Source organism: Camelus ferus, chromosome 10 (genome assembly GCF_009834535.1).
Source record: "Camelus ferus isolate YT-003-E chromosome 10, BCGSAC_Cfer_1.0, whole genome shotgun sequence".
NCBI lineage: Eukaryota > Metazoa > Chordata > Mammalia > Artiodactyla > Camelidae > Camelus > Camelus ferus.
Window position 1 is genome coordinate 8,440,715 of NC_045705.1, and position 26,754 is coordinate 8,467,468.

A 26,754-nucleotide genomic window follows, 5' to 3' on the forward strand; every position below is an offset into this window, starting at 1 on the left:
CCTAATGGAGGAAAACAACACATTCTGATTTTAATATACTTAATTTATCTATTGCTCTTTCATACCCAGAAAGTGAGTCGAATATCCCAAAGTGCCACTTTGTGTAACACCAAAAGTAAAATAGCTCAGGTATAATTTGGTAAAATATTTATTTGAAAGCCAGGAAAAGTTCTCTTAATAGGAACTTTTTCTAATCTAGTCATGTTTTGTATTGCATTTTTATTTTAGAAACTGTACTTACACATGTAGGTATAACTCATAGGTTGTTTTTTTTTAACCTACCTATATTCATACATATATACCTGCAAACATGCTTGACTGATTATACACCCATTCATTCAGCCAGCTCAGCTTCCCACATGTACTGTTGCACCTTCCACTTCATTATTTTAACTTGAAATAAAAATGTACTGCATAGATAAAAAACAATAGCACAGGGAACTATATTCAACATCTGTAACAACTTTTAATCAAAAAGAATATGAAATGAATATATGTAAATATATGCATGACTGGGACATTATCCTGTACACCAGAAATTGACACATTGTAACGGATGGTACTTCAATTAAAAAAAGAAAGAAAGAAAAATGTACTGCTACTTCTAGATCACTGCTGACAGCCTAATAACAAATTAAACAATGAATTAATAACACACAAACACACAGGATGCACAGGGCATTGAACTTTGACTAGACACATATGCGGAGTCAATTATAAACTAAACCTGATGACATATAAATTCTCTGCCCTCCACAGAACAAAAGTCCTTTTCTGCCTTCTCTTTTCTTAATACAAAAAGATAAAGAACAGACACGTCTATTTCCAGGGATGACAAATTAAGAAAGACCCTGCCAGCCAATCTGGCTCCCCATGCAGAAAACAAAGCTAAAAACTAGACATTATGCAGACAGCAATGACCTCAAGGTAGTGGGAAGTGAGGCAGGCAGACAGATGGCGTGGGGACGGCCACTTACTGCAGAGGACAGGGCTGCACAAGTCTTCCCATGCTGGGTCCACTCGGTGACCCTGGTCACATCTCATCACACTGTACACTCAAAATGTATACACTCCAGTGTATGCATTATATACCTCTATTTGGTTTGATTAAGGCGTTATTATAATATGTATAATAAAACTGTGTTTTAAATGGGCCCTTTTAATGGCAGCTAGGGCTTAACAACAAATACTGGCTGAAAGATAGAAGTTTATGCTGGGGAAACTGTTATATCTGGGGACACAGTGGTTCAATCTAGGACTGACAGGGAGACAGAAAGGCATCACCCGCAATTATATGTTCTCCCTTCCCCTAACTTCTGCAACCCCTCCCACTGTCAGTTTTCTCATTTGCTTTGAGCAGCTCCTTTTTTCTCTTCTTTCTACCAAACCACAGTCTTTGTAGGCAAAAAGAAAATTAGTAGCACGTGTAAGCTTATTTTTAATGGTCTAAGACCAAATTTTCTGGACTTAAGACAAACACTTTGATCCCTCAAAGTTCTCGGATTCCACTAAGAAACAGCTTTACACTCTCACTCCAATTCGTGAACCAAAAATAATTTCAAAAACTAACTGTAAGAAACTACACCACAGGGTTGTTCATTGTATTCTGCTTATTTTTTCATTCTTATCTTCCAGAGAACAAAAAGTTGAATGCCATAGACATTTTGAAAAAACTTTTTTTTTTAAAGACTCTAAGCTCTGTTCTGGTCTCAAATATCTTTGGCTTTTGTATCTGATGAGATATGCTGGATTATCCAGCAAGGCCTTTTATTAGACTTGGTGGTGGTTCAAAGACAGATGTAGAAATCAGAAACACAGAATGTTAATTCCAGTAGTTAGAACTCACTTGAGATGACTTGAATACATTATTATTATTAAGTACTGGGCTAAATAATTTGCAATAAGACTTCTAGTACAAGAATTATGTCCGCTTACTAGGCTGGATTCTTCTCTGGGTAAAAATGGGAGATCTTTCATCACCCCCCAGGGCCAACAGAGATGACCTTTGGAGAAAAGAAAGGAAAAAACAAGAAAAAGGAGGTGCTGGTTATTGTCACAGTTTTGCCATTAAGCACCTAGGGGGCCTAGGGGAAAGCATTTGATCATTCTTGGTCCCAGTTTCTTCTTTAATGAAACATGGAAGCCACTCTAACTGAGCTCTGGGAGTCCTACGCTGCACCTCACGCCTTACCACCTCTCTCCACCTCCCCCGCACACAGGAAGTGATGCTCCAGAGTCAGGATGCCCTGGGTTCAAAACCTGTCGGTTTCACTTTCCTGCCCATGGACTAGTGACCTAACCTTCCTGTGCCCCAGTTCCCTCATTTGTTAAATACCTGTGATACCAACCTCACAGGGTTGCTTGGAGGATTAACGAGACAATGTACCTACAGAGGTTAGCAGGGTGCGTGGCTCACGGTAAGTGCCCAGGGCGTGCTGGCAGCTGTTACTGCGGTTACACGACCTGCCCCAGGACCTGCAGGCTGGGAGCACACTTACAACTCCACCTGAAGATAAACTTTGAACCATCCGATCTACAGCCTCCAGAATGCTGTCACTCATAATAGCAATCAGGTGGCCTCTTAAAGGGCTCTGGTTCAAAGGACACAGGCATTGCTGGTAACCAGACTTGGGACCTTTAAGGTCCTCTCCAACCCTGATGCACAAGATCTGCTGACCTCGTCTCACAGTAGGATGCTTAGGGGAAGATATACGGCCCTGTTGGGAGAGGTACCCCTGAGACCTCCCTACCCAGGCAGTCACCACCCCTGGCTGACCACAGGGCCGGCCCTGCCAGCCCTGTCTCCACCATTAGCTCATTCTGGATCCCCACGGGGGTAATGAAGGTTTGTGACTGCATTTGTATGTGCCCCAGCTTATCTACAGTGAAATAATCACATTCACCTAGTTAGGAATTAAGGAAAAGACTATGAGACTCTCCTAGAAAAGAAAATAACAGTTACATCCTGGTTTATAAGTTAGGGCAACTTACAAAATTAGGAAATATTTAGAAAAGACTTAAGAAGGATTTGTGAAGCTCTCTACTTTCCATTCTGCTTTTGCTGGGGTTCCTTCTTTCCCTCCTTCTTCCATAACTAGCACCCAGAACAGAAGTCCACACGCCGTGGCCTGCAGGCCAGATCCAGCCCACAGCCCCACCACTTGTTCACGGCTCACCTCTTGTGGCTTTTCAGGCTACAGGAACAGAGTTGAGCAGCTGTGGCCCCCAAGCCTGGAATTATTTACATTCTGGCTTTTAACAGTTTGCTTAACCCTGGCCTAGGATATGGTTTGTTCATAGTAGGTAGCCTATAACTTTTTGAATAAATAATAATGATCATTATTTCACTCAACATCCAACAAAGATTTATCCAGTGTCTCTAAGCACCAGGTACCGTGCCAGCTTCTGGAAACACAATGACCTGGGACCACGATGGCAGGGATGACAGTCAGGGCCCTCATGATTAGGACAGTTTAGGAAGGGAAGACAGAAAACGATCATCCAAATAGTTACTTATTTACAGTTGTGATGAGTGTTTACAAAGGGAAAGTCTAGTGTATTGGTGGAGTGTATCAAAGGAAGGAGACCTGATCCCATTTAAGGAAGCCTTGTCTGAGTAACTGCTGTTTAATTTCAGCTAAGACCTGAACGTGGATGTCTTGGTTCTGAACTGTCAGGGAAAGGGAGGGATCCCTGATGCCACATGAAATGCAAATGGGTTTCAGTCTGTTTTTCAGGCTGTGCTTCTCCCATCCATCCATCTAGCCATGAGTGCAAGAAACACAGACTGTAATGAAGTTTAAGACACTTGATTTTTCAATCCCCAAACGGGAATGCTAAGCAAAGAAATAATTTAAAAACCAACCATGTGAAAATCACAAGCCATGTTCACTTGTTAGAGACTGGACATCAGCACGTGACCAAGGGACAGGGCTGCAATCCGCTCTGGTTCTCTAAGCACAGAAAATCGGCCTCAGCTGAGGAACATTCATTTTTACACTTGGGGAGAAGGTTTGATTGAACACAAACAGATGCCCTGCAGCCTGGGTGTGCTTCTTGCTGTCATGGACGTTTGAAGTTTCTCAGTGCTGCCTGTCAAGGTCGAGCAAGTGGCTTAAGCACACACATGCACTGCTTTCCAAATCCAGCCGGGCTCGGAGGGCCACGCAGGCATTCTCTGGGAACAGGGCCCATTCCCTCACCCAGAAAACTGGCAGGTCCTTCCAGAGATAGCGAGTGTTCAAAGAGGCGGAGAAAGGAGGCAGAAAAGCAGGAAGGAGTGTTGCAGAAGAAATGCATGTTTTAAAGTCTTCTTTGCATGTCCTATCACCGATGATCCGGCAGGAGCTCTGTGGGCTGAACTGGGAGATTTATTCCTCTATTTCTTTAGAGGAAATGTAGGCACAGGGAGATTAAGCATCTCACTCTAGGTCACCGAGCAAGTCAGTGAGAGGCCGGGACCTAGGAGATGCCGTAACCGATCCAAGATTAGCTGCTTGAGCCCGTGCCTATAAAACTTCTGCTTTTTAGAACTGCAGTCTGCTAAATGTAGAGGTCATAAAAGGTCATCTCCTTAAAAGGAGAATTTGCTTATTGAGGGCAAGAAAACTTTCCTGGTTTAAGATTAAAAGATGCACCTTGGCAAGCTTGAAGGACAACTCCTTCCCCTTTGCCCAGGAGCTGAGCGGTGGTGTACGGCATGGTCTGTGGATTGGTCAGTGTGAGCATATGACCCGTTGCTACAAAAACTGTTGTACGCCCTAGCCAGCTCTCCTCTCCAACATAACCACAGCAGAGTAAAAGAGAAGGTGTCAAGAGAACAAGAAATCAGCTATATTTTAGTATATGGTAGTAATTTTCATGAAAAATACTACCGTTGCTCATAGTGGAAGATTCCCCTTACCTGGACATCTTCCTACTTGAATAAAAAGAAAGGCGGGAAGGTAGAAGGCAAAGAAAAATTAAAATCAAGCATTTTTAAGTTGCTTCTATTCTGGAGTTCATTAATAATTTTGCCTAATGTCTTGAAATAACTGAGGATAACCTTGGGTAGCTCTCAACATGCCTGGGAGATACCAAGCTAAAAAGAATATTTGGGTACTGATGCTCCAAGCCTATTGTTACAGAGATGTCCCGCTTTCACTCATTCCCTCAGTAGACATTTATTGAGTGCCAGGGACATAAAGAGCCCAAGGGTTTTAATGAGATTTGGGGATGGCTGTTGGTGAAGAATGCCTGTGGTTCTCCCATCGAGTGGAGGGGATCTACGCAGAGAAATGGTGCCACGGAGAACGCAGGTGGCGTAAGTACCGCAGCAGGGGCTTCGCTCTGAGTCAGGAGCTGCGAGCACCGGCGGGGCCGTGGGGGAGGAGGTAAGTGTCCACATGACAACATCCAGCCTCTCCTCCCCAGAGAAGCCTGATGGGAACCCACAGCCTGATGTAATGAAACCCAACGAGGATTCAGAATAATCTCCTTATGCTCTATGTGGGTCAACAGCATCAATGTTTATGTCACTGTAATTTCTGCGTTGTGTTTCACACAAGCCCTTAGAGGAAATACCAAAACCAGAGAGATTTTTCTTTTAGGAAGTTATTTTCGTCTCTTTCACATTCTAGAAGAGACAGAAAATCCAAGTATCTAAGATAAGATTCAAGAGTAAGATGGTGATTATAAGACACAGTGAAAATGGCAAATTACTATTATTTTTAAAACAGAGTGGTCCCACACCTTTTTTTGTTGTTGTTAATTTTTAAACCCATGGGAATTATAAGGGAAATCAAATTCTACAGATTAGTCCAGACTTGTTTACATTCATTGCTTATTAATTTAAACAAATAAATGAAAGTCCAGAGAATCTTTTTTTCTCAGAGAGGGATATTTAATAACAGAATCTAACTTACACAGACTTAAAGTTCACCAAATATGCTGACCCCATAGGGCCTAAAGAATCACACAGGAAGAAGGAGATAAGTTCTCAGCCATCCTGCGATGTGACTGGGTTTATCCTGGAAAAACACAAGCATGCCAGAGCTAACCAGCTCCCCCTCCACCCAAGAACGTAATACGAGCAACTCTACCAGTCTAGTTTCCCTACATCTCACATTTTATTTTTGGCTTTCTGACCTATTAATGATGGAAATTCTGCAGAGTTACCAGTTTTCAGAAAAAAAACTATTACAAAGTTTCACTTACTGAGAAGACAAGAGCTAAGAATGGATAGACATTCCTGGAGCACTGCCTTTAGTGGACAGTGGCCTACGTCTGCTGTGTGCACGCGTGTGCGTGTGTGTGCGTGTGTGTGACAAGTTAATGAGAAACCAGCCATCTCACTAAGTTACAGAAGCTAAAGGACAAAGCAGCCCCCAGGTTCACAGAGCCAGATCAAAAAACAAATTGGCTAGATCCCCCGTTTTTAAGGAGCAACTTGGCTGCAAAAATATTTGGGAAAACAAATTCATAAAATCAGAAAGCAAACACACAAAATTTTGAATTCCTCCAAAGAGAACAATGCAACACCATGAGGTGATAGGGAAAAGCGTTCCTCAGGGTCCTCAAACACCTAAGCACTTCATCCAGTGAGATTTTAAAGGTTTTTTAATTTCAATTTTTTAAAGTGGCAGTTACTTTTTACTTACTTACTTACTTTATTTCTTTATTTATGGGAGATAATTAGGCTTATTTATTTATTCATTCATTTTAATGGAGATAGCGGGGATTCTCCATTTTCTCTTTCCCTCTAACTTTTCCATTGGCCAAGGTGGTTGTCGGGGGCTTCCCAGCTTAGCCCGAGCCCCTGGCACGCATGATCCAGAGAAGTCACTACTATTTGCTACGCAGTCAGGCTTGCCTGTCTCTTGGCCGGGTGGTGGACATCTCAAAAGATTCATCTGAAAAGCATGGCTTCCTCTGGAGTGTGCAGTGTTCATAATGATGATCACTAGGCATTTGCAAAGTCTTCTGAGAATAGTTTACAGAGGACTATACAGATGATGGAACACATCAGTAACTGTCGAGAGAGTAATTCACGCCTCCTATTCTGCGCCCATGTGCTAAGACGAAAGCCCTGTCTGGGTACATCTGCACCTTTGTTAAACGTGCTCACTCAGCTCCGGGCAGCAGAGTGAGATGACTCAGCACACTCAAGCCTTAACACGTTATCTAATGGCAACTCCTCCGTCTCCTCCTGCTTTGTATTGGTAAAGGGGGCCCCTACATCTAGTCACACTCTTCTCTGTGTCTCACTGTCATTATTCATTCCATTGGTCACCAAGCCCTACTAATCTGTCACTTGCTTATCTGTCCCCTACCCTCCATTACTACTTCCGTCTTAGTTCAGGACCTCGACTTCTCTTGCCCGGATACTAAAATATCTGTCAACTAGCCTCCTGGCCTCTAGGTTAATCCCTCATGAAGTTCTCTTCTACTGTGCCTCCCCAGCTAGCTTCTAAAATATAAGCCCTGCAAACAATGAAATCACAAACATAATAAAGAAATTTATAGGTGAATATGTTTATAATCTTGGAATGGAAAAAGCATTTCTAAATATGACATACAACTTAAAGACATAAATAGAATCACATCAAAAAAAAATCTTCTGTAAGATAAAGGACACTATATGTAAAGATAAAAAAAAACCAACTGGAAAAAATATCTGCACTATATATGGCAGGGCACATGCTAATTTCCTTCATATACAAAGAGTTCTTCCAACTCACTAAGAAAAAAATCTATCTGAAAATTTGAAATAATATCTCAAGTCCATCTCTTGGCTACACCAGGAGGGGAAAAGCTAATGCAAACAATTATAAAGCTGTGAGAAAGGCACAATGCGTCCTGCAAAGACTAAGTATTGAAAAATTGGTTAGATATCACTGTTAGCAAACCCACATCAAATGCCCTGCCGAGATGCAATTACATCACACGTCAACACTGAGGCACCTTTCGGCAGCTGAAAAATGCCCCGGGACACTCTTGTTTATGCCTTTGGAACACAGCGGAGGGTGTTTGCACAGAACAAATCATTCCCTGCAAAGCTGGAAGGGCCTCTTTGTCTGCATTATTGATGTTTTAGCTTTGAGCCAGAAGGTTAAAGTCTTCGGGAACATTTCTGAACTCACACAACACCAAAGCCTATTATTCCATCCCTGGGCTGGGAGGCTAGAGCAAGTGCCCATCAGATGAAACTCACTAACTTTTCCATTCTGACCTGAACTAAATGACAAAATAATATCCCCTGAAAAGAAGGCAGAGTATCAGGAGCATAAATCATTGACATAACTCCCACAAAAATACTCACTCTACCAAGGCATACGGTCACCCAGAAGTAAGGTGTCAAAATCCTAAGTCCAGATGACTCATTTTCCCAATGAAAGCTCACATAAATGGTAAATCTACTCCACTCAGAAGAAGAAATAAATTTTGTTAGGAAACTGAATAACTCAAAATGCTTACATAGCTTTGTATGTGAGTCTGGGGCACAGGCCAATTCCCCTACCGCAAGACTGCAAAGAAATCTGATACAAAAGCCCTAGACTGTATTAGTACCTATTTGCCAGAACAGAATTTAAAACATAAAGCTGAGACTCATACTGGAGCACGATCATGAGTAAATTTGAGAAAAACAAAAGAGCTTACCCTCAATGAACAGTATTGGAAATTGGAAAATTTAACTGATTATTTCCCAGCCTTGAAAATGTAGAGCTGTACTGAGGGTCCCAAAGGTCAGAATAGCACCATTCTACAACGAATGGCCAGTGTCCAAACATACGACTTTTTGTTGTTCAAACTGTCTTTAGTTTGTGGGCACTTAACTCACAATGTTGTTGAGAATTATGATAAAGAAATGAATTCAATTTTCTAAACAGTTTCCAAAAAAGAGACAGTGAGATTCTTACATTTCTGACTTGTACAATGAATTTGCAGAAATCTGAACCTTAATCCACAGTTTCTCCAAACTTATTTGCTCCTATCATTTGTCTCTGGTGAAGTAGAATATTCTCATGATACATCTAGAAGCACAGGAAGCCATCTTACTCCTGGCTGAAATGGGTTCAGTGGTTTTGCAAGAGAGCATCACATATTGAGACATGTGATGTGGTCATTTAGGTGGCTTCACGCTGCTGGGGCAGCCAGCCCCAAATTGCCCAACCTAGGTGAGCACAAAACATGACAAAGGAGCAAATCCCACCGCAGGCCTCCTTCCCTCTCCACAGAGAAAAGGAATTGTGCCTTCCTTCCAGCAGTGAGTGCCAGGAAACTCTGCAACGTCGCTATTCCTTGGAGGGTATTATAGTGAAACAGAAACTGGAGGTCAGAAGGTCAGAATAAACATGACTGAAATACGCATCAACCTTGGCTTTGTTTTCGGTAGATATAGGAGGGTCTCATCTGTGACTCAACAGCTTAGATGCTAAATTAACAAGTGAAAAACAAGCAGCACAGAACTTACTTAAAACTAACAGGGTTCTTTTGTCAGGCCCTCGATTTTTAAAAATACCAAGTTGGGGAAGATAGCTGTGGAGACTCACTCTGGGAAGCGTAGAGCCCCTCGGCCGCTCTGTCTTCATGCCCTTCGTACTCCCTGCTGGACAGCTGCCTGTTGGCTGTCTCCAGGCGATCTGTGCAGAGAGGAAATGGTTACAGAGAAATGCGTGTGCATCGAATTCATCCTCCAATCGAGGAATGACCTGGGTGCTGAGAGCTGGGTAGGAAGAAATGCCTGGGCAGGAGCCCCAAATTGAACACCTCTTGGGGAGGAACAATCTGTTGCAAAACATCAAAAGAAAAATCTTCAGATGCTCCGCGGTGCCTGTGTGCAATCTCATGCCAAGGGTGCGCCAGGTGCAGGCAGCCAAGAACAGGCTCCTGCAAGGCCAGCCAAGCTCTGACTTGAAGTTCTCAAAAAGGGCTGAATCTCCTCGGCTTCAAACCCAGCCCTTGTCCAACGTGAACCATCAGCCCTATGCTTTAGCCAGCAGCTTCTAAAATTAAAGAAAACGATTAAGTACATACCAAAAAACAGGTCAAAAAGACCTAATGGATGAAGATTCTCCTCGGTGAGTTCTAGGTCTGCTCATGCCATTTGGTCAGTTTTCATATATTCAATGAAATCACTCAGCCTAACGAGTCTTTACTGAGTGTACATGGTGCCCAAGACAAAAGGGTTTGCAGTAACAGAAAAGGTAGGTTCCAGCTACAGATTCCCAGCACACTGAGTCTTTTGACAGGAGGTAAATAAAAAAATGGCTTGGCTGACTGAAAGTGAAGCACGATTTCATGGGTCAACTCATTCTGCGTGTTGGAGGTTGCCAAGATTCTGCAACAGGGGGGCCCTGAGCTTTCAGGGAGTTGATATATATCTACTCTTTTTACAACTGTGGGCTTTTTTTTCCTCCAAGAGGGACATATGTCTAGCTCTGTCTACTAGACTACACTGAGCACATGTTAAGTGTTGGCTTTCAAAGAAAGAATGCTACCAAATGCCTCAGCTTGATGTGGCAAGTGCTGTGTATCCAACATTGGTCTTTTCAGACATTCTCATTCGCGACACGAGTCACTGTTAAGTACTTTTAAAGCAAGAAGGAGCTGCACACCTCCCCCACTCCCCTTTCAAGGACTCATGCATAGAGGCTGTTGCTTCTCAGGCTCAATCTGCAACCTTATAACCTACAAGGCGAAAAGAACACTTCCTGCTCTTTGGTGCCCCTTCCCCAGGGGTTTGGAATTTATAAGGTTATCTAACACAACTTGGACCTGAAGTCAGGCTGTCAGTTACACAGGGTGGGGTTTAGGGTAGAGAAAATGTGAATGAACTTGACATGCCTCGGAGGTCTCTGTTGAAATCATGGAGTCTTCGAATCTCGCCTTCGAGTTTGTTTCTCATCGCCTTGTCCAGTGACTCTCGCTTGGTGGTTGACTTGACCAGGCTCTCATAGGCTTCCGAGATTCTCTGAAGTTCTTTTTCAAACTGAAACAAAGAAGCAGCATGGAATTGGGACTTCTGACATTCTCATCCACGCCTTAGCTATACTGAGCCTTGGACATTTCAAATGTGAAGGCTGTATCTTCAAGGCAGCCTTCCTGCATCCTAAGTTTCTTGTCTACCAAATCACGTAATTGACTTCACTCCCAAGGGCCGTATTAGGGTCCTGTAAATAAGAGGCTCGCCTGGACCATCTGATGTTTCCTTGTAATAGTCCCTCTGTACAAACATCAGGAAGGGGTGAATTTAGACATAACTTAAACCACTTATGTTCTGTATGGCAATTTATAACCATTATTGTTATTCCTAGTTAACATAAGGAAAATATGAAAGTACTGGAAAACTAACAGACTACAACTAGAACCCAAATTTCCTGACTCAGGTACAGTGTTCTTCCTGAGACCCTCCCACTCATCCCCAAAGGAACAGAAAATCCACATGAAGACAGGCTTCATCACTTAGCGTCGTTACCCCTTTGTCTATGAAATTATCTCTATAAAGGACTAATGGATTTGTATCTAATTGTAAACCAATGTACTATAGAAAACCTCTCTATATAAGAGGGTTGAAAGACAGAAAGACATCGGACTAAAGCTGCTTTTTATAATTTGAAAAGACACATTCACCCCACTGTTCACGGCAACACTATTAACAATAGCCAAGACATGGAAACAACCTAAATGTCCATCAACAAATGACTGGATAAAGAAGTTGTTGTACACACATACACACACACACACACACACACACTGGACTACAACTCAGCCATAAAAAAGAATAAAATAATAAAACTGCTTTTTTTTTTTGTATTTCACTAAATTGAGAGCTGTAACTGCAAGAGCCTTTAATCTACAGCATACACAAACCTGTAACACGCAGCTGCAACTCTCATAACAGGAGTCTAACATAACGCACATTTTGAAGTAGATATCAATAAATGCCTACTGCTGTGTAACAGAAGTGTAGGAGAAAGAGTAAATAGCGCCTGCAAACCAGGCGCGGCAAAGCGGCAGGGCTGAGAACGTGAGCGCCCCCCTCCGGGCACCAAGAGACCTGCACCGTGTTTCCAGTTCCTCCGCAGGAGAGCTATGTCACCAGAAGCCAGGCATCCCAACAGTTTGCGCCCCAATTGCCAAGATCAGAAGGTCCCTCCTGAGACTCTTCCATCTCCTAACAGATACCTCTTGTACACTTACTATGTGTCTGGGTGCCGAGAATACAGAAATAAGGCAGATACAGAGCTGGCCTGTGAGCAGATACACACACTAGTGCCATGTGACAAGGGGTGTGGTGGTTTAATGCGGTGGCAGCCTAGAAACAAAGCCATTAATTTTACAGGGATAAGAAAAGATTTCTTTCAAAAGGACTTCAGAGAAAATGCCATTTAAAATGAATCTTGAGGGATGAACAGGAATTTGCCAAGCATAAAAGAAAAGGCCAAAGGGCTTTGGAATTCTAGGCAGAAGACAGGGTGGGAGCCAAGACAGAGGCACAAAGGAAAGTGTGTGTCTCTGACCCAACACGTGGTCCAGGGATGAGAGCAGGGGGCAGGGGGCAGGTGGCAGAGGTGAGAGCCCAAAAAAGGGCTTTATGGGCAAAGAGAATTATGAGGATGGGAGGGCTTGGGGGAATGGCGGTGGGGGGAGGGCAGCGTAATCTTACCTGAGGTTTTACAGAGATCAAACTGAAGGACGTGGCTTCAGGGTGGGCGTAGGGAGAGGAGGCAAGAGAAAGTAGTCCAGGCGAGAAGCTAATGAGAATAGTTCAATGCCAAGGGCGTGAACTACAACAAACAGAAGGACAAATCCCAAAGACACTGAGGAGTAGAAGCCATAGGGCTCAGTGACTGGTCTGGATGGTAAGGGAGGAAGAAATCAAAGACAACACAGACATTCACAGCTTAGAAGACAGAGTAATAGTACTTAACCAGGATAAGAATGATATATACCATTTGCAGCAACATGGATGGACCCAGAGATTATCACACTGAGTGAAGTAAGTCAGACAAAGAAAAATAATCACATGCTGTCACTTGTATGTGGAATCTTGAAAAAAGGAGACAAATGAACTTATTTACGAAACATAGAGAGACTCACATAGAAATTTATGGTTACCAAAGGGGAAAGGGGGAAGGAGGGATAAATTAGGAGTTTGGGATTAGCAGATACAAACTACTATATGAAAAATAGATAAATAACAAGGTCCTACAGTATTGAACTATATTCAATACCTTGTAATAACCTATAATGGAAAAGAGTATGTATGTGCATGTATAACTGATATAACTATGCCGTACACCAGAAACTAACACAATGTTGTAAATCAACTATACTTCAATAAAATATAAAATAAAATAAAATAAAATAAAATAAAATAAAATAAAATATCAATGATTATAAGAGAAACAGGTTTACCAAAGAAAGAAAACCAGTCTGGTCTTGGAGGTACCACATCTGCAGTGCCTGGAGAACAAGGGGGCGAGGATTGCCAGCTAGCAGGTAAGACACAGGTCTGAAAGTCAGGAGAGCAGTTGTCTCACTGTGTACAAGTGACAAGTGAGGTCACAAAGTGGAGACCACTTAGAGGGAATCAATGGAAGATGAGAGGGCCAAGGACGGGGGCACCAATACTGCAGGAGCAAGAGGGGCAGGAGAAGTGGGGAAGGAGACTGAAGCCGGGGCTGCCACGGGAGCCGGGAAGCCAAAAACTTAAAGAGGAAGAGAGAATGTGGTGAACATCCCAGAGGTCACAATGGAGCCAAGACACATCTGAAAAGGGGTGGATGAAGAGGCCACTTCTGCTCAGTGGCCTCCAACCATTACCAAGGCTCCTTTTGGTACCATGGGATTTTCCCAAAGGCCTCCTGATGCCAAAGTTGCTTCTTCCATGGTTCCCTCGTTTCAACAAGGCCTTTCGATCTCTTCCAAAGATATCATGAATTATTTTGGTCATGTGGCAGCAGAAAGAACAGCATGTCCTGAATCCCACTGACAGTCCTACCGCAAATTATGTTCTTGCCTTTTAATTTTGTTTTCAAAAGAGATGCCTCCAAAACATATCACCATTTCTCTGCACATTTCATCTGTAAAAAGGTGGCCTTTATTTTCGGACAGATGGGCACGTGGCAGGGACAGCGCCCATCAAGACCGAAGGCTTCAAGGCATCACCAAGGAAGCCGAGAGCACCCTGAGGTGCCCACCGGGAGACGGTGCTCATGCTTCAAGCCCAGGACAGCCAGGAAGCCTTCCTCAGCCGGGCCACTTGAAGGAACTTTCCTCCACCTGATTTCATAGTACTTCATCTGCTGTGTTCATCTGACCGGAATTCGGATGCACTTTGTGTCTCTGATTTGACTGTCAACTCCTTGAGGGCAGAAATAGCCCCGAAAGCCTTAGACCTGTGCCCTCCTCAGGACAAAAGCACCGCCCGACGAGTCAGTCTTGAAATTTACTTGACATTTACTTCCTGACTACCTTTTCCAGAAGTCTGCCCAGCAGTGAGCTTCTCTTCCCTGGCAGCATTCAAGCAAAAAAGAAACAACCTCCTTTCAGACACACTAGGCGAGGGCTCCTAAGGGGTGGAAGCCTGGGCTAGAATCAGTTTAAGAATTTGAAGTCCACAGCTGAATGGTTTCGGACCACACCCTTTTCTCCATATCCCCGGGTCCAGGACACCCTAAGTCCCCCTGATGTGGGTCAGAGGTGAAGGGAGATGGGATAGGCTGGCTTTGATATAAAAACCATCTGGGCCAGTTCAGAGACTGAGTTATGGTCGTAGGAAGAGGACCCGGGTTTGCCTTCAAGGCTCCCATCCTCCCTTCCAGCCTACGTGTCAGGAGCTCTTAGGCCAGGCCACAAGAGCCCCTGAAATCTCTCAGGGAAGCGTGCTCTGGCCCAGAAACAGCTCTGAGCAGAGTGGAGAGCCATACACAGCGCTGCCGCCGTGAAGCAAATGGGCAGAGGAAACCTCAGCCTCTCCCAGATCTGGGACACCAGAGTGTTCCCTTCGCATCACAGGTCAGGGACCCACAGGATCGGAGACAGGCCTGCCATCCGAGCCACAGAATGCCCAATCACAGCCACCGCTGTTCGCAACAAAAGAGGGTCTTCGCTAAAGCCAAGCCTGGGGAACCATAAATGTGTGGCCCTCTCCCCTCCAACGGCCAGTCTAAGCCCTGATGGCTTCTGAGGCCAATGCACTCAACAGCCCACAGTCTGGTCCTGCTAGAACTCCTGTCCATTAATTATGTTTCAGGGAAACTGGGAGGAAAAAGCAGCAAAATGGCCAAAAGGAAATGATGAAAAACCACTGCTCTTTCTGGGGGTCCCTGGCCATCATTCCAGCACTAACAGGGATAATCACCACCTTGGGCCGCTCTGGAAACAGGGACTTCATTTCTAGGCAGTGCTCTGGCAGCTGAGTTCAGTTGCCATTTCCTGCTGTGTCCCTGGCACAGCGTGCACAGGCTAAGGCCCGCAATTAAAAATCCATCTATTTTTGGTTCTGCCCTGACCATGAAGCTCCGTGATGCTCCCAGGGCTATGAGGAGAGATTCCAGATGGGATGTTCCTGCCGGCACAAGCCAGCCCCGTGTGTGGCTCCCCCAAAGCGGGGGTCATTGTCACCGATGAGTCAAGTCACCTCCTCCGACAATCCCCTCCCCAGACCCCAGGCTTAAATAAACAGCCGCTGAGACACAATGGGGCAGTGAGGTGGGCGCCGAGGGAAGGCCCGGGACCACGATGCCTCGGAACACAAGCCTGGAAGTGCTAAGTCACAGATTTCATGCCGCTCTTCTGTCTCTGGGTCCTGATTGTTCAGAAGAGCTATGGAACTAGTGACGAATATGGCACGTAGCCATCAAATTCTGAGTTTTCACAGACTCTCAGACATAGAACACAAACTTATGGTCACCAAAGGGGAAAGGAGGGAATAAATTAAAAGTCTGGGATTAGCAGATACAAACTACTACATTTAAAATAGATAAACAAGGTCCTGCTGTGGAGCACAGGGAATCATATTCAGCAGCTTGTAATAACCTATAATGAAAAAGAATATGAAAAGGAATATATGTATATAAAAACATGTATAACTGAATCACTATGCTGTACACCAGAAATTAACACAACATTGTAAAACAACTATACTTCAATAAAAAAAAAAAGGATCTTGAGTTTTCAAATTGACAATTCCAGTTTGACATACGACAGACAAATGAAATGTAATATTTAGAGAACCATTCAAAATATTCAAGGGCCTGAAGGAGTTCTGGATCCCAGGAAGGACACAGCTCTTGATTTTTCTCCTTTTTCAGAAGTCACCAAAATCCTTGCAGCCACCAAGTTGAAAAATCACCCCCCGTGGAGGGAACTTATCACTGGGAGGCTGATTCTGTTTTTCAAAGTAGAAATGGACATCAACACAACACCAAGAAGGGGGATGTATATTACAGGCCAGTAAAAAGTGTATTTTAATAAAGACAGTCAGTGAAGAATAAGACCTTCCAATTTCTGCAGCCTCTTTGTAACTGTTGAAAAACATCCACAGGGAAGACCGAGAACCAACTCTGCCCTCAGGCAGGTCTGCACAGCTCCTGGATGCGTCTGCCACTGAGTTTTTCAAGGAGAAGAAGAAATCACTGATTTTCCAGGAAGTGCTGAGTTGGCCCTTCCCAACTTTCAGGCTGTACCAGAAAAGCTGCTGCCCCAGGAGATGTCAGAGGCAAGCTGGGGCCTGAACAGTGACTTACAGACAAGACCAGGAGACAGCACGTGTTTCCCAACTTTTAAGGGTGCGACTGGGGCCAGGAGCAAGGCCGCCACCATCCTCAGGCAACCTATTGGTTCCTGGCTCTCATTTGTTCTCCTCTAAGAAAGGCAGCCAGATCTCTTGGGGTCAAGCCTGGTCTTGCCATCAGGGAGCTCCAGACCCCCTCAGTTGAGGCAGATCCTGTCCGTGAAAGACTGCGGCTTCCAACCCATCACTACCAGCCATTTGCTGCCAGCCCTCAGGAAATCAGAGGAGCCAACTGCTCTGACATTCCAGACAGCAGAAAGGCCAGGCTTCACCTGAGAGATCAACACTGAATAGTGAACAGGTGGGCCAGCCAGAAGCACATCCTGTCGGACGGAGCCAAATGGCAATGCTTCCGTAGTCAGCTGAGTTTCCACTCCTACCCTTCCTCTTTACCAAAGCCCTTGACTGCCCAAGACAGAGCAGGCACCTAGACTCCTATGAGATGACTCCTACCTCACATGCCTCCTCACCTCCAGAAAGGAAACTCAAGTGCCCTGCGGCTCTGCTGCCCCCAAACATCCTAAGATTTTTGCCCCCCTCATCTCATCATTTCTACCTGCAGCATTTCAGGTGCTGACATGTGGCTCATCACGAAATCACTGCCCAGAACAGTTCACCCTCGCTGAATGTTTTCCTGTTGATTTTGGCTTTCAGCATAAAGCCCTGAGAATGAAGGGCTGCCGAAAATGCTAACATTCCCACGATCATGACCCAGGCTGGAATTACGCAGCATCTCCCCACCTGGTAAGTCACAAGCAGGAGGAGAGCACGCAGTAACTCGTCCTCGGCCCTCCGTGCTGAGACATCGCTGCTTTCTGCAGAGACCAGCTGATGAAACAAACATGGCAGTCACAAGGTTCCTGTCTGAGATTCCAGATTTAAAGGCAAAACCTGTCTCTCTCAACTCTGGGTTACTCTCAGTGTTCCCTCTTCCACGCTGTCCATCTGGGGAAATGCTACTTAGCCTCTGAGTCTCAGGTCCGAGGCCACCTCTGCTGCACCCCCGGCACCCCCTAGACGCTCCACTGCAGGTTTAGCTTAGGCAACTCTCCCCCATTTGACTGTAAGTTCCTCTGAAGCAGGCGCTGTGGCATGTTTATTTTTGTCTCCCTGAAGCCTTGCACAGTGCCTGGCATAAAACGGGATCTAGTTAAACGTTGGCAAGGGAGTCAGTGAGTCCACCCCTCATGAGCAGGTGAGGAACTGTGTCCTTTCCAGAGTATCCTCTCCTTCCCCTCCCCTCAGGAAGTCTCGTACCTTGTGGAGCTTGTCGGCATTGTCATAGTAACCCTGAAGCTCCTGGTGCAGCACCCGGTTCTCCTCCGTCAGGATCTCCACCATCTGCTGGGCTCGCTCCACAATCGCAAACGCATCCGGACCAAGCTGCTGGCTGGGGGAGGCGGCGGGCGGGGGCTGCGGGGCGGCCAGGGTCATCGCGGGCGGAAGTGGCAGGGACACCGAGTGCAGCGGTCCGCTGACGGAGGAGTTCTGGGAGGACATCGGGCTGTGCTGCTGCACCGTAGACGGGAAAGGAAGCTGGCACGGGCGGCTGCAAGGGAACGGAAGACCGGCCGTCAGAGCCCAGGGTGACGGGGAAGAGGACGGAAGCCCAACAATGCGGGCACCGTGGATGGCTTCCACTGCCAGGGGTCATCACCACGCATATTCCAAGCTGTCTGAGTGATGCAGCTTCAGTCCTCCACTCCACAGATATTTAACGTGCTCTCCCTCTGAATCAGCGCTGCTTGGGCCTAGACAGACAAGGTCCCTGCTCTCGTGAAGCCGACGTTCTCGGGGAGAGAGACCGGTGTGCCACCCAATGATAAACAAGCAAAGCCAGGTACTGAAAAGTAAGGAGCCCTCCCTGGAGAATAAGGAAGAGTGATGGGACAATGACAGGGAAGGACGCGGAGGCTGGTTCCCACTGAAAGGGCAGGGAAAGGCTCTCTGAGAAGCAGACGCTTGAGCTCAAGTCTGAACGACAGATGAGGAGGGAAAAGTGGTTGGGGGCAGCGGGGAGAAAAGTGGGAAAAGGCGTATTCCAGGTAGAAGGCTGTGAGCGAGACCTAAGGCAGGACTCAGCAGGGGCAGACCGAGTGGAAGAAAGCAAGTCAAGCACAGGCAGCCAGAGCAGCACAGGGTAGGGCCAGCGGGACGGGCACAGGACGTAAGCCAAGGCCAGGCTTTCCCTGAGGGTGCAAAGGGAAGCCAGTGGAGAAGCTGCCTCCACTCTGGGTGGTGTGCAGATGTGATGTACAGAGGCAAGGATGGACCAAAGGTACCATTCAGCCACAAAAAAAGAAAAAAAAAATGAAATAACGTCATTTGCAGCAACATGGATGGACCTAGAGGTTATCATACTAAGTGAAGCAAGTCAGGCAGAAAAAGACAAATATCACATGGTATCACTTATGTGTGGAATCTAAAAAACAACACAAATGAACTTATTTACAAAATAGAAACAGACTCACGGACTTAAAAAAAAAAACGTATGGTTACCAAGGGGGAAAGGAGAGGCGAGGGATAAATTAGGACTCTGGGATTAGCAGATACACACTACTGTATATAAAATAGATAAACAACAATGTCCTACTGTATAGCGTGGGGAATTATAGTCAATATCTTTTAATAACCTGTAGTGAAAAAGAATACATACAGAACATGTATAACTGAATCACTATACTGTACACCAGAAACTAAAACAACATTGTAAATCAACTATACTTCAGTTAAAGAGAGGAAAAACAAAGGAAGGAAGAAAGAACGAACCAACAGTGTCCAGCGAGGAGGACTAGGTGTGGTCTAGGTGAGAACTGACGGAGGCTCACAGGATTGTAGCAGAAGAGAAACAGGAGATGGATCAGGGGTATTTAATGTACATCGTAGGTGGGGAGAGAAAAAGTGAGCAAAAATTTTAAATCACTCCTAGATTTCACGCTCTACACAAGTGGGCAGGGGTAGCATTTAATGAACTGGGAAAGTCTTGGGAAAGGAACAGATGTTTTGTGTTTTGGTTTGCTGAAGGTCTGAGGATGGTGAGTCTGATTGTAGCCACGTTAAAAAGAACATAGAGAGGTGTCCCTTGATGGTTCAAATTCTGGGCACTAGCTGCTAGATTCGAAAGCATGCGTCTCCATCTCCTGCCTCCCCTCCCGAACGATCCTCTCCTCACCAGTCTGCTAACCTGTTTCACAAGAATCACTCTGTTTTCTTTCAGCCTAAGCCAAGGGCTCCTAACAGCTTCTACAGGCGTGAACAGCAAAGACATCCGGCTCTCCAACCACAGCGCTGCTCTTCTGCAGAGACTCATGGAAACTAGTTTTCTTTTCTTTCTTTTTTAATTAGGTTGATTTATTTATTTTTTAATTAAGTTTATTTATTTATTTATTTTTGAACAGAGGTACTGGGGATTGAACCTACGACCCCGTGCATGCTAAGCACGTGCTCTACCACTGAGCTATACCCTCCTTGCCGGAAATTAGTTTTCTTGTTGATCCCTTCACAACCTTTACATCTCAGTCTGGGAACTGGGGTGCTAAGAGTTACCAGCGACCCACCAAATCAACATCTGGCATCCACGGGCTGAGTCCTCTGGAGACCCAGCGATTTCCACTCCATTAACAGTCTCCTCCGTCCCCTCCCGTTACTTGCGGCCAGCCACAGCCGAAGCTCAGAACTACCCCTCTTATCCTGGGAGGTCATCTGGCCTTACGTTTCCTTGTAAGTACACTTGCTGGAATGTTTCTGGACCCTGTTGGCCTCCATAGCTCTCATTTTTAAGCATTTCTTACAGCCAGGATTTCTCTGAACGATAACTCCTGGCAGCTCAATAGCAAACCGGAGAAGGAAATTTGACAAAGGTCCCCTCAGCCCTCCCTACATGGAGATGCAGATATTCATAAAGAGGACCTCAGAATAGACCCAGCAGATCCCACCAGAGGCCCTGCCTTGGTCACCAGCATCAGAGCACTCCACTGGGGCTCAGGAGAGCGTTCCCAACTCCATCTCCTTACGCCTTCCATCTGGGTGCTCCGTCCAGTTCATGTCAAAGTAGCTGGGCCCTAAGGCCCCCGAGTCAAGGTACAGAACCCTGGAGCTCAATGTGGCTCTTTATTCCTTAAGTGAGCTTCAAAGGACAGTGCCTCGGATTTCAGAAAGGAATGCGGTCAGTGGGGAGATATAAACCCTCCCCTCTCCCTCCCTCTCCACGCCTCTTACACAACTCTCTGGCCATCTCACTAGAAAGAAAATGTTTCTGCATTCTGAGAAATCTGAGCGCCTTCCACACTGAAGTGCATGTGACTATGTCATCCCGTGCGTATGAGGAGGTCTGGGTGTACGAGGTCCAACCCTTGGGTGCCATTCATGATGCCCAAGAGAGACACCATGCTTGTTCTTTGTGTTGGGTGAAGTGGGGCGAGAGGACCAAGGTGGGAATGGGTGTCAGCCTTTGAATCGAGGTGGTGTAATTTGTGGTTTTTTGTATCTTGCCAAGGTAACCTCTTTCCATGAAAAATGCACCATAGGATTTAGCCAGGTGGTAGGAATGCACTTAACTCAGTAACAGATGTGTGGTTTTTTGGGTCCATGCCTGCCTGATGGGAGTTCCTGTAATCTGGGGTGAAAGTTGGGCATCGCAAATGGCTCCCAAGGGTTGAGCACAGATGAAGCATCAGGCTTGCCTCTGACCCAGGCAGCTTCAGACTAGGGCTTCTACCATTTAACATTTCTTGGGCTCTGGGATTTGGAACCGACTTAATGGTCAATGATGGGCTTATCTTCCGGGTCATCTTTTTCTGTTACAGAACAAAAAGGAAGTGTTTTCTTAATGCCAGCCTAAGTCATCCATGACAGTGACTAGTCACCTGAGTGGCCAGGCAGGAAAAGGGTGTTTGCCAAGCTCAGGGACAGAAAGAAAGGGTTTTTCAAAATGGGAAATCTTTTAATCAACAGAGAACATTGGTCTCACAAAATAACTCAGTCACACATTCAAGCAGCATCAGATTACAACGGACGAAGAGCAGGCAGAAGAGCAAACCTCTGTCCCTGGGCTCCGCTGCTCAGCCCACTGGGGCTGTGGGCTCGGAGGTCTGTACAAGGCGGATCTGGCTGAGCGTAAAGGAAGGGGACAGGAAAATTTCACGCACGATCGTACCAGTGCCACAAAGATAACGCTACTGATCAGGTATCAGCAGGGTAAACCCATCCTAGTAATGGGGACACACAGAAAAGGGAAAACGAGGGGATGGGAACCAACATTTATTGAGAAACTAGCTGTGAAGAGAATTCTAAGCTACAGTTGTGCACTAGTGAGCCTCTTTCCGCTGTTAGAATGTGACGGCACAGCTCGGTTATTCGACATCAGGTGTCTCGGTTTCCTGGGACTGCAGGCCACTCAGCTCACTGTGCAAGGATTTACAGAGTTAACATGTATAAAGCCGGGCACAAATTAAGCTCTGGACAAGTATTAGCTATTGTCACCATGACTATAACTATTGTCATCTGCATCCCACAGCCCCTAACACAGAAAACAACCCCTCTTTCTAGTGTAATAATTTACTGGTGTTCAATTTTCCGTTATCTTTATTATAACAAACCTGATGCTTTTTTTTTTTAGAGCTTATTACTCTGACATCTGTGTGTGTTGCACTGAAAAGGTTAATATTTAATGTTTTAATTTATTTTGTGTGGTAAGTTATTTTTGATTTCTGCAATGCATTCATGTGATGAGCAGTTCTTTCCCTTAATATCTGAATTATATTTATTTAAAAAATAGCAATATAAAATGCATTTGTGTTTTTCAGTAATGTGTACTGTTGTTCAGTTTGGAAGGATAAACGAATGAACCCTTTTTTTCCTAAAAAAAAAAAATATATATATATATATACACACCTATTTTTAATATTATATTTTATTTAAATATATTATTTAATTGTTCACACATGTGTTTCCTACTCTAATAATTAGCACGCATGTTTTTTGAGGGTAGGAAATTATGCCTTGTACTAAGTTGGCCCCCAATAAATGTTTGTCAATTGATTTGGCCCCTGAGCCCAAGAGCAAGTCCTACTTACACCATATACTCTTGACACGCTTTCCAACGGTGGCTCAGTCTTCAACATTGTATTACTAACGAAGAGACCGCTGGTATTTAGATTTGTGCTGGGTAATACAGGCAGAAACTCAAACCATGACACTGCCAATATAATCGCATAGCCACTGCCTTTCTCATGTATTGGGAGGTCACAAAACGCAGCTCAACGCTAGAGTGACAATGCTATTTGGATTGGGGAAACGAGGTCATTGGTGACAGCCAACCAACCGTCCATTCGCCTCTCTCTGCGAACAACAAGCCTTCACAAACAAGCTTAGTGAGACCTATGTGTTTACACCGTCCTAAATGGGCCACGAATAGCACTTTACAGCCACTGTCATTTCGTTCTCACAAGCTTGGGCATTCACTGCTCTCATAACCATATACTATTATCCTATTTTTAAAGTATGCAAACTAAGGCTCAGAGGATTCAGGAACCAGAGATCTGAGTCTTTACAAAGCAAAATGATAGGCCAGGAGCTGGCAGTCTGACCCCGTGTGCTCCTGCCACACCAGGGCTACGGCGCCGTGCGGGGACAGAGAGCACTGTTCCTTCATAGCGGGTCTCTTTTCTCTGCTTCTGCTTCCCTCTAGCCATGTGACCATGGGCAAGTTTTTAACTTCTTCACCTTTAAATGGTGATAAGAATAGTACCCATGTCACAAAGTTGTTATGAGAATTAACTGAATTAACTGAGATAATGCATAGAAAGCATTGAACCTACTGCCTACTGTTAGGAAAGTACTTAATAACTGATGGCCTCTGTTATCATCACACACCACTAACAGGGTTAGAAGAAAGCAAGGGAGAAACGCGCCCATGGCTGTCCCTTCCTCCTCCAACACTATGTGTAAGAATCACTGTCCCTAATACTAAAGCCTCAGTGAGGAATCAAAGCAAATGCCAACACCATAGGATCCTCTACTTCTGAAACGTTTTGCTGCAATGTGATGCACAAGACCCCAGTGTCAAGGTGATGCTCGTATATGTCAGGGAACTGTCTCTTGAACACAGATCCTCACTTCCTTCTGGACCTGTGCTGTCTAGAGCAGCAGCCACGACCACGTGTGGCTACTGGACACCTGAGATGCGGCTTGTCTGAACTGAGATGTGCAGTGAGTATGCGATGCAGAGCAAAATCTGCAGACTTAGTACAAAAATTGTAAAATATCTCATTAATGGTTTCTTACGTTGATTACCTGTTGTGATGACAATATTTTGGATATAACGGGTTGACTAAAACATGTATTTTAAAACTATGTTTTTAGGTGGCGGAAAGATTAGAAGTTTGGGATTAAGAGATTCACATTACTATATATAAAATACGTAAACAACAAGGATCTACTGTATAGTATTGAGAATATATTCAATTTCTTGCAATGAGCTGAAATGGGAAAGAATCTGTATATATAGTATAAAGAATCACTTTGCTGTACACCTGAAACTAACACTGTAAATCGACTACACTTCAATAAAAAAATAAAGATTTTAAAAACATGTTTGAAATGGGTTAAATAAAACATGTTTTTAAATTAATGTCACCTGTTTCTTTCAACTTTTTAAAATTGTGGCTCTTAGAAAATTTTTATATTTCTGTTATATTTCTGTTGGACAGCTCTGCTCTAGTCCATACTGCACGGACACCAAAAGGCCTCATTTTCGAGACAATTGCAGAATTCAGCAAGCATCAGGGCAATTCATGCGAACAGACCAGCAGTGCTCACTCTATTGCCCCCAGACCCCCAAGCATCAGTGGTGACCAGCAAGCTATATTCAATATATCAAACAATCTGTTTATCTACAATTAGGCCAGCATTCTAACATTTTAAAAATACGGTTTGTGTAACTGGCAAAAATTTTCCAAAACACGACAGGAAAAGAAACATCAATGGATAAACAGATAAAGGATGTGCTCAAGTAATTCAAAAGAGAAAATGCAAACAGCTTGCATTTTCCAAAGCAAACTTATTAGTAGAGAAATAAATCAAAACAACTTTTTTCAATTTATCAACATTGACAGTTCAGTAAAACAAGAGTTTACTGAGCCTCTAAGCAACGATTCTTTTAAATTCTCAACTTCTGAGACATACTAGAATTTCACTGGAGTAAAAAACATGTAGAAAAAATGACTGGAAGGAACTATGACAAAATGTCAGGATGACTCTCTCCGGTGATGAAGTTATGGATTCTTTTCCACTCTTCATATTTTTCTGTTTTTATGTAAATTTAACATAAACATGTATGGCTACTATAAAAATTCCATTATCTAAGCAATATATGTACATGATAGAAACATGAGAAAATCAAGGTAAGCAAAAAGAAGCCACTGTTCATGTAATAATCAGAGAAAGTAAACAATGAAATAAAAGAATTTTCAGATGAAATGAAATAATAAAAGGTTTCTTGGCTGTGAAGTTCAAATTTTAAGACTTCTCACTCAGTAAAAATACCTCATATTTACATACAGCTTTCCAACTTACAGTATTTTTTTAACTGAAGTATATTCAGTTACAATGTGTCAATTTCTGGTGTACAGCACAATGTCCCAGTCATACGTATACATACATATATTTGTTTTCATATTCTTTTTCATTAAAGGTTATTACAAGGCATTGAATATAGCTCTCTGTGCTATATAGAAGAAATCTGTTTTTCTAATCTATTTTTATGTACAGTGACTAACATTTGCAAATCTCAAACTTATAATCTCCTGACTTCAAAGCAACACAGTGAACAGGGCATTTAACGGTGGTTGTCTCTGGATAATGGGACTACAGGTAATTTCTGTTTTCCTTTTCTTTTCTTGGTGGGTGGCAGATGTGGGAGTTATTTCTAGATTTTCTACAATGAACATGTTTCATCCATGTAAGGAAGAAAATCAGCTGGTTTTCAGAAAAATCAGCTGTAACAAGTTGCAAATAAGAAAAACGAGGCTCTGAGAACTTACGCAATTGGCTGCAAAGTAGAAGAACCAGGACTCAAAACCCCTCAAATCTTTCCCCAAACCCACAGCCTTCCCCCCTGGACCCCTCTGGTTTGCAGAAACACAAGACTCATCAATGTTCACATTGAGACTAGACTCTTGGGTAAATTAAGATCAGAATCACTGCTGTGCAGATGGAGATGGATAATCCTCCTGCTTGGGGAAGCCACTCATCTAATGCGTTACAGCTGGAATTGTGCTAGATTCCCTGAGAAAGTAGCCTGAACTTGAGCCGAGCCTTTGAAATTCCCATACCGCAGAGCTGCTTCTCACCATAAACATGGCACTTTACTTGGCTCATCCAGCTATAATTCAGCTTAAAAACTGTAGAAACCCATGAGTTCTAATGCTGACATTCAAAACATATGTTTAGCTGGTGGAAATTAAATAGGGCTCCCTGGCCTCATTTTTGTTAAGGGCAACACATAGTTGTTAATCCAATAGCCTTGGGTCTGGCTCACCTTTTGGCCCCACCTAGCAATTCATTTTCCTAACTGTCTACACTGCAAATCACCACTTTGGAAACACACTCCGAAAATTCTCGTTCCTCCTTCAGCCATTTCCAGCTCAAAGTAAGACGGGGGATCACCAAACATCCTTTCTTGTGCTACAGTACATTCTAAACCTCACGCCCACCCAGAAAAAGACCTGCTCCTCAGCAGGTCCCTTTAGGTTCATTCATGATGTAAACTGCACTCGGGCTGCACTGCTGCCCCGACGTGGGTTCCTGGGGAGAGGAGGTCTCTCTAATTTGCCACATGTGCTCCTGACCTGTGTCCGCTTTGCTCCCCGCCTCCTCCCTGCACTGTCTTCTGTTCTGTTCCCAGAGAATGTCAGTAACTTTGACTCTATGCTAAATAAAACCAAAGCAGAAGGTTTTTCTAGGGCAAAACACAC

General features: G+C 44.3%; 1 protein-coding gene across 9 annotated transcripts in view; it reads right to left on the bottom strand.

Annotated features, from left to right (window-relative positions):
• The window catches only part of AMOTL1 (angiomotin like 1), a 164,308-nt gene that overhangs the window by 34,691 nt on the left and 102,863 nt on the right, over positions 1–26,754 (bottom strand). For all 9 annotated transcript variants that reach the window (XM_032488304.1, XM_032488303.1, XM_032488305.1 and 6 more), the window contains 3 exons: positions 18,038–18,329; positions 10,825–10,969; positions 9,531–9,620 (listed from right to left, as the gene is read on the bottom strand). In XM_032488304.1, coding sequence (XP_032344195.1) covers positions 9,531–9,620; positions 10,825–10,969; positions 18,038–18,329 — 527 coding nt within the window. The remainder of the gene's footprint in view (positions 1–9,530; positions 9,621–10,824; positions 10,970–18,037; positions 18,330–26,754) is intronic.